Source organism: Phaethon aethereus (genome assembly GCF_964289735.1).
Source record: "Phaethon aethereus genome assembly, chromosome: 11".
Taxonomy (NCBI): domain Eukaryota; kingdom Metazoa; phylum Chordata; class Aves; order Phaethontiformes; family Phaethontidae; genus Phaethon; species Phaethon aethereus.
In genome coordinates this window covers 11,809,330-11,818,226 of record NC_138587.1, presented here as the reverse complement: position 1 = coordinate 11,818,226, position 8,897 = coordinate 11,809,330, and the positions used below count along the sequence as shown (strand labels likewise).

At 43.1% G+C, this 8,897-nt stretch overlaps 1 protein-coding gene across 1 annotated transcript in view; it reads left to right on the top strand.

Annotated features, from left to right (window-relative positions):
* The first annotated feature begins 1,278 nt into the window (after positions 1-1,278).
* The window catches only part of SLC6A6 (solute carrier family 6 member 6), a 30,981-nt gene continuing 23,362 nt past the window's right edge, over positions 1,279-8,897 (top strand). The window contains exons 1-3 of the mRNA XM_082004673.1: positions 1,279-1,783; positions 2,380-2,514; positions 4,786-5,020. Of these exons, the coding sequence (XP_081860799.1) occupies positions 1,555-1,783; positions 2,380-2,514; positions 4,786-5,020 (599 nt within the window). The 5' untranslated portion in view covers positions 1,279-1,554. The remainder of the gene's footprint in view (positions 1,784-2,379; positions 2,515-4,785; positions 5,021-8,897) is intronic.

The following is an 8,897-nucleotide window of genomic DNA, read 5'->3' as shown; positions in this document are numbered from 1 at the left end:
GCAGCCAGCAGCGGCCTTTTTAGAAAAAACAGTAGACAGTCATAATGATCAGCATTGTGAAGACTAAAGTCCCTTTTTAGATCATGGCCTGATAGGCGACTGCTGTCGGAATAACTGCTTTGCAAAGGCCACCAATATGTCAGTGGGGCAAATACTGAGCTGCTGTGGTTTGCAAAACTGTTAGCCTTCTGAAACTTTCCGTGGTGGATGGAAAGATTTACGGGTACAGTGATGTGTATCTATCTCAAAATCATGTTCAGATTAAAAACTTCCTGCAGAGCGAATGTCAACTCAGGTTTCAGGTCACTGCCACGAGCTAAATCAGGTTAGAGATCAAAACCAGCAAGCAGGTTCGAGGGAGGCTTGCAGCTATCAAATGGGATAATCTGTAGCATGATTTTTTTATGACTGCACCCATAATGACATGTACAAGCAGGGAATGGTTGTGGTCTGGAATGAACTTGCTGGTTTGCCTGGTTCTGGTGAAAATTTCACCTGCTTTTCAGTATCAAAACACTATGCAAAAATAACTGGTCAGATCCAGCTAAAGTCGCTTGAGTTATGTGGGGAAGGAACTGGCCTTCTGCGCCTGAGAGCTGAGTTAACATAAAAGCTACAAGTTATTTCTAAATTGTTTTCATTAGGAAATCCTGGATAAAAAGGCATTTGTTAGAGTAATTCTTTCTGTTATTATTTTTACACATTCTATGATATTTGAACATCATAAATTATCTGTAAAAATTATAAAACCAGCTATGATTTAATATGCTTTGGGTTTTGCATCAGGTGACTCATGCCACTGACTTTTTAATTAACTAAGGAGCCATCTTTCTTGGCAAACTGTTCAATTGCATAGGTGCCTATAAGACAATAATTGAATATAAAGGTTTATTTGTGTCCCTTTATTCATGTCAAGGGAAAACAGTGCAGTTATGAAAATGGAATAAGCTGAAAAGATTCCTTCAGGTCCTACAGGTTGATTAGAACAAATGACTTTCCATTCCGGTTTTTATGAATGTATAGTTTTTTGAAAGCTTTATAATACTTCAGGGAAAGGAATTTGCAGGCAATAAACGATAGAGGATGGTTCAGGTTACTGGGAAATGGAGGAATGGGTTTTATCTGAAAAGGTGAGATTTACAATTCTGCCGTATTTCTCTTAAATGTTTGAGAAGGAATCAGATGCAGTGATTTGTACCTTACTACGGGTATGAAAACAGCATGAGGCACTTGCTCAGTAACACCGTTTGCTGATGCAGCGTGCAGTCTGTCTACGCTTTTTGTCTGCAGCCAGCGGGTAGGCAGCGGTGTCAAACCTTTGCTGTCCCCTGCACTGCGCTGGCTGCAAAGCGGGGACCGCAGAGTCCCGGGGTGGTTTGTCTCTCCTGCTCAGTCAAGGCGGCAGATGTATTTTCATATCTTGATTAACAGCACTGGTTTTTATGGAACTGAATTTGGTTAAACCATTCTTGCAGTGTTAGAGAGCTCTACCAGTAAAGACCATTTAATAAACCGAGGGTATTTTTTTTTTTTCCCCCTGTAGAAAGCAGAAATATGGCAACAAAGGAGAAGCTTCAGTGCTTGAAAGATTTCCACAAGGACATCCTCAAACCTTCCCCCGGCAAGAGCCCGGGGACGCGGCCTGAGGATGAGGCGGAAGGAAAGCCGCCCCAGCGGGAGAAGTGGGCGAGCAAGATTGACTTTCTGCTGTCTGTGGCTGGTGGATTTATTGGTTTAGGCAATGTCTGGCGGTTTCCGTATCTCTGCTACAAAAATGGCGGAGGTGAGTATTTCTTTATTTCATTCTCATGAACCAATCAGTCTGCCTCATGCTTACTGTTTGTCAGTGCCTTCATCCAATTTTTAAAAAGAATAATCACACATCTGTTTTCTGCCTTCTTCATCAGTCTTTGGGAGAGCTTGTTTTATTACTTAATAGTTTTTGTTAAAACTTAATTAGGGAAAAACAACAGCAATTTAAAATTTTATACTACTGAACCTTTTCTGCCCTTTTACTTCTGCTACAATTGAGTCTGGGTTTTAACCAAGAGACACGCTATTAATATAGACCAGTAGGATTTCAGACCAGTGGTTTTCAGAATAGCAGCATTCTGAGCCACATGAAACTGCTGTATGCCTAACCGCATTGTTACTGCAGATTTTCACTTTTAAAAGGTAAGAAAATGCCCTTTACAGCTTCACGTACCCATTCCACTTACAGAGTTTGAATATGAGCAAAAATAGCCCAGAAGATTATTCTATACTGATACTAAAGTGTCAGATATGTTTCTTTGTTTATATGTGTCTGTTAATGCTTTTTAGACTATCTTGTGTAAAGTCAGTCCATCTCAATTTTGTGCTATTATATTTTCTCAACAGGTGCATTTCTTATACCTTATTTCATTTTCCTGTTTGGGGGAGGTCTTCCCGTGTTTTTCCTGGAGGTGGTGCTAGGACAGTATACCTCTGAAGGTGGAATTACATGCTGGGAAAAGATCTGCCCTATTTTCACTGGTTAGTACATCTTGTTGTTCTTTACTGCTTAAAGACACCTCTGTAAACCATACGCAGCAACACTATTCCCCTCACGTCCATTAATTCAGCTATTTGCTGTAGTAATTGAGGGTATGATCTTGGTTCCTGGAAAGGTAGAAGTCAGAGAGTCTGAAGGACAAAGTAAGGTATTGATTTTGATGCTATCGTCTTGTTAACTGGCAGAACTGCTGATAAGCAAGAAAGAAATTGCATATTATGCCTTAAAAAGGCAATTGCACATTTTATTCACAGGTATCAGAGAAAGTGTTGTTTTCAAAGGCTAGAGCCTTTTACATGGCCTTAGCGAAAGCATCTTCAAAATATTATTCTGGTCTGGAAATCGAAGTCCCTCTGCCATGTGAGAGCGTATCATTGGCGTCATCCCTCTGTTACTGATACAGCCAAATCCTGGGCAGCATTTTGTGGTAGGATTCAGGAACGGGACATCCGTCGTAACTGCGCAGGTCCTGGCAAACGGGCACGCTGGTCTGGTGTTGTTCAAGGGCCTTTGCCAGCAGATGAAGAATCACTCACTGCTCACAGGGACTGTATGAATGCTGCTATGGAAGTTAAGTTGAATGAAAAATGAAAGACAGGTTGGGAAAATTACTGAGGATGCCTGTCTTCTGTATAGATTACCCTTTACAGCTGGACAGCACAGGCAGAATCTTTTGGAATAATGACACTAAACAGAGGGGCACCCAAACCCCATTGGGAAAGAGTGGGCTCCTCGCGATGACGTGTCTCTAGCTCTGCCACCGTCGCTGTTCCAGGCATCTCTCTCCCCTGATGTCACCCCAGGCAGAAGTGAGGGCTTTCTCCATGACTCCCAGTCCCACCTCTTCCTCAGAATGCTGCTGAAGTTGATGTAATTGTGCTGCTTTAGCTCCATTTTCTTCCTCCTCCTCCCACTGTTATGAACCTTTTTTTTTTTGGTTTGAGGAGGAGGAAGCAATGTTCCTTGTTTAAGTAGCACTCTCCCAGGCATCCGTAAAGAGAAATTGTAGCTCTGATAATGCGACTAGCTGTATATCCTGAATGAAATTCAGCTGTACAGAATAAATAGCACTTGCTCTGGTTGTTTTTACCTGCCATAAAAATAAACTCTGGTGGTAAAGACTCCTGTTGCAATAAAGTTTGAAACTGTAAAATATGAGGCAGGTATCCCAGGTACTGGGGTAGCCATCAGAGTGATGTTAAAGGGAACCTAATAGGCTTTTCATCCTCTTGTAAGACGGTTCCAAGTTTTTAAAGGAAATTGCTTTTTTTCCCTGTTATTCCTAAATGGTAAACTTTGTAAGCTTTTTGGAGGTTAACATTCTATATACTAAAAAATTTTCAGAAAATGGACTTTTCGGAGTCCTTTCATTTTCTATTTTAAAAAATAGTGACTGCTTCTGACTTAAGATGTAATATGCATCTGACAGTGGAGCTAAACTGCCGAGCTGGGAGGGAGATATCAGACGCAGGAGAGCAGCTGGCATGTTTAAAGCCTGCACCAGAACAGCATTCTGCCACCTCCTGAGGTTGTGTAGGACTCGCCTTTATCTGCCCATGACCCTGCTTATAAAAACAAACAGGGAACATTTTTTATTGTCAAATAGTGATAGCAGAGTTAAATATTGATCTAATTAACCATAGCAGCTACAAATATCGTGCTTCCTTTGCACAAGTGCTTTGCACAAGTGCTCAACAAGCTTTCACATTGATAGCTTTGGGATTTTCCTTTTTAACTCATTGAAGAACTGTGGTGGTTTTTTCTGCACATAGGCTGAGCCGAGCCAGTCGATCGGTGTGAGTGGTGCAGGGGCTGCCCAGCCGAGGTGCCTCCAAGGAAGCTGGCTTGGGGGACAGTGGTGAGAATGATGTTGCCCAAGTAGGTACCTAAGATGCGAGATGGTGTAGCTCCCAAATAAGCAAAGCGTGGTGCCTTGAATTCCTTTTAATAGAATTTGAAATAGCCGGGTTAGCGTTAAATTGGGTAGATGTCCTGCAGACTTCCCCTCCATTGTCGGGAAGCCACAGCCAGAAACTCAACCCTGAGTGCCCATGCTAGTCAGAGATGGTGGCAGGGCTGTGCTTATGTGTGATCAAGTTGAGCTGAGTTGAGCTTCCAACAACAGTCTGGTAGAGCGGGATGCAAGTCTGCAATGCAGCGGGAATAGCACCAGCTCCACGAGATCACAAGGCGCCCTGGCAAGAAGCGGCTGTCACATCTGCTCGGTTTTCTTTTCTCTCCCCTCTCGCCAGGAATTGGTTATGCTTCCATAGTGATTGTGTCCCTTCTGAATGTGTACTACATCGTGATCCTGGCCTGGGGACTCTACTACCTGTTCCAGTCGTTCCAGAGCGTCCTGCCATGGGCACACTGCCACCAGAAGTGGAACACACCGACCTGTGTGGAAGACACTCTCAGGAAGAACAAAACGCTCTGGGTATCACTGAATGTCACTAACTTCACCTCTCCTGTCACAGAGTTTTGGGAGTAAGTATCCTCTCTTTGTGGTGTCTTCAGGGTACTTCAGTGACATGCCAGAGGTCAGACCTGAGATTTTACAGAAGCCCCGTGGGGAATGTTAGATAGGAAAAGAAACCTGTCACCTGTTTGACCGGTGCTTGCTACCAGTTCTCGCCCATCCTGAAACAGACTGGCAGTGAGGGAAGGCGTTGGATGTATAACTGCGTCCAACCTACAGCATACAGGGAGCCCTAAAAGCAACTTCTGTTTTGGAAGAAAACGTGTTTCCTTCTTGATTGGGATTCCCTAAATGCAGCATGATAACGGAAACAAGTCACTTCAGATGCCCTGATAGCATGGATTTACAACAGAAACAGTGACACATCACCCCCGTGGTGGCTGCCTTTCCCTCTTCCCCAGCTGTTAGCCTTTGCAGTACACTTTGTGAAGCTACAACACATCTCTTATCAGTCTAACGACAAAGCCAGGCATTGACTTCAGCAATAAAACCGACAGTGGTGGTGAACGTTGTCCTGTACTCTGGGTTTCTCAGGTCATCTTTGTTACATCATTTTTCTCTGCAGTCTCTGAGGAGAATCTGTTTTGCCAGATGCCTGGATTTCATCAGGCCTAATATTCTTAATCCCATTTCTCTCTTACTTTTCAAGCTTTAAATTATATTGCATAACCTGATTTCTGAACGGGTGTGACCTCAAATCTATGGGTGTTTGTATAGGTGTCAAAACCTAGCAGCAGAGGAAGACACCTGCAGGGAAACTTATATCCAAAGGGTCTACAAATAGCTTAGGAAGAAATTTCTTTTTCTTGGCTTGCTGAGATGGTCACTTAAGAGTAGAATTATTTTAAGCTTGACTTTTTCAGCATGTTTAAAGTCCAGTTTGGTCCCTTGATCAACTTGTACCTACTTCTCTATTTTTAAAAAGAAGTGTCAGCCAATAGCCCCAGCAGGCATGATGTTCATGCTGAAAATATTTGGCATGCATTAGGTTTAGAAAAAAATACTTTATGAACTGTGCTAAAATTTGTAACACAAGAGCCAAAATACAAAGGGCAGACTGGGTCTTGGTGAGCAGCTTGTCAAGAGGCAGTGGTGACTGCTGTGAGAGACAGGGTGTAGGTTGTACGAGCAGTCATTTTCACCATGCCATGAGCGCTGCCAATTCCATGCTGAGTGACAGATACTTCCCCAGGTAACCTCCTGCCTTGTGAATATGGAGGGAGTTGAAAAGGTTTGTTAAAAAACCTTTGGATATTTTAGGGGAACTTAGAGGCAAGTTGCAGTAGAAGAGGAAGTAACTCCTACTCCTGTGGACTTCCCCACAATGACTTTGGGACTGAGGGCCTTGAATCCAAATGAGTGGCTGGCCTGCTGGGATGCTCAAAGGTCTCCTAAAGGCCTCCCTAGGAAGCACAGGTCCACAATGTTGCCCCTGAAATAGAGTTACTCTCCCAGGACTTCAAAAGCACTCTGTTCATCTTCATTTTTGTGCAGTAATTTTGCTCACAGGTCCTCTTGTACCTGGTGGCAGCCATGAGCTTAGAAGCCTCCTGATGTGACCATGGGGTTTCTGTGCTGCCCCAGAAGCTTCTACTCCTGTAATGCACAGTTTTATGGGCAAGGTTGTCTCCCTGAGTGGTCGCATGTCCACTTCAGGAGACTGAAGATACCATAGCAGAAGGGCATAGGGTTTGAAAAAGGGTTGTAAAAGAAAAAGTGGGGGCTCCAGGACCTCAGAGGATGCCAGGGCTTCCCATGCGAAACAGCGTGGCAGGTATGCAATGGAGGGCCTTATGGCAGGGCAGCCTGTCCATGGGTTAGGGGAATGATGGGAGCATATTTGGGGTGGAGCTTTTTAGTTAAGTTTCCTCTAAAAGAAATCAAGCTTCTGTCCTCAAAACTCCCCTGCATGCTGAACCAAATCATGCTGTAGAAACAGCCTAACAGGTCTAGTCAGGCTGGAGGTACCAGAAGCTGAAGGAGAAATTCTCGGTCCTCACAGCGCTTTCCCCTTCCCTCCGTCTTGCCCTCACTGTTTCTGTAGCACAGCGGGAGCAAAGGTTGCTCGGTGATTAGTGCTCGTGGAGGCGACTCTCCTGGCACTTCCCAGCCACTTTAACTTTTGTCCTCAAATAACAGTTCATCATGAACTGAACTCTTCCCTGGAGTCATGCTAGGGAGGAGTTTGGCTCCGTAATACCACTAATACAGACATGCTGTCTATAGCTCGCTGTTTCATCATGGGCAAAACTGCCCTTAACAGAGTTAGCTGCCTTCAGGACTCATGGCACTTGCAGAAGTATTAAAAATAGCTGTTCTCTCTGCATAAACAACTATTGGTGTCTTAAAGTAAGGACAGAGATCATACACCACTGTTGTAATTAAAGTAACATAGCTGTTACATGGTGCAAGCATTTAGTATCTCAAGTTTTTCCCCAGCCCTGCTACTATTCTTTATAGTTCTGAAATTAAAAATAATTTCAAGAACTTTCAGGTACTTTGCCATCATAGACAACGCCAGCTGCCAGGCAGCCAGCTATCCGTATCGAAAGGACAGGTCAATAAATAGTCTCTAACTGAAGATATCCATCTGTTTTTGTGGCACAATTAATTCCGATTTAATTCAGGGGTTTGTGAGTATTTGGTTTCTGAAACCCAATGCCATTTTTATTCTGGGACGTTTATGTAGTGTCCTCATCAGTACTGCTTTGTAAAACTAATGCTGCCCAGATATAATTGACCACGTTGATGCATTAACCTCTTCGCGTTGAATAACACGTGTCGTATAGTACAGCTTGACATTTCTGTTCATTGGAATTAATGTTCTGTGTGAATCACATGCTTGCTTGAGCAGCAGTAAAAGGGGGTTAAGCAAATCTGGCTTTGTATCAGGACTTACCTCTTGGTATCACATGCTTCAGGTCTTATTTCTGAAGATTTTATTTTGAAGTCCAAAACCTTAAAGGCTTACACACATACATAAGGGGTAAGTGTTATGGAGTAATTATGGTTGAACAAAACCTCTGATTGTCTGGTGCTGGCCAAGTGTTTATAAATATTTGGTAATCAGCAGACTTTATTCATCCAAATCCCAAGAAAGACCATCACATGCTAATGGCATGTAATCCCAAAGGGAGAAACACAAAAACTGAACAAAATCTAGGGCAGCTGTCTCTGCCCTTCGGGGCAAACTTGAGAGTTGTAAAAATTATTTCATATTCTCCTTCTAATAGCTTTCTGATACATACTGCTTCAGTGTTAGCTGTTCTTACCCATCCAACATGAAAGGGTGCTTCGTCTTTCCTGGTGCGAAAGGTCCTGTCCGCATTCAGTTGATTAACGAGCTGGAATATCCTTCAAGGATTGCATAAGTCTCCTCATTTTATTTTTGTTTATGTTCTAGAGCCAGTTATGGCTCCTATTACATTTCCATATTGCACATCACTAGAACATACTAGAGTATGAACAAGGTTGAAGAACTCATGTTTACAACAAACTCGGCCCCAGCCTGTTGTCCCATTGATTATATCTGAGTGACAGTTAATGACAGCATCAAGACTATAAATCAGAATTAGTAACAACTTCATGCATAAATGGCATGAAGTTAGTTGAGTGGGCTTGGCCGAATCTAAGCAGCAATGGGTTGTGTAACAAAACTGAAGAGCTATCAGCATAGCCCGGCTCAGGCTCCTTCCTGAACTTGAATTTTGAGCATGTTGTAAATTCAGGTCGAGTGCTTCTGCTGCAAAAATGTGTTGGGTTAGATTTCATGAAACAATTTTAACGCTGAGGCTCCCCTGGTAATTCTGAGCAGATTCCTTGAGGTAGTTGGTCTTTGTGAGAAAAGATAACCCAGGACAGAGAAAGCCAGCAGATGACTTACTG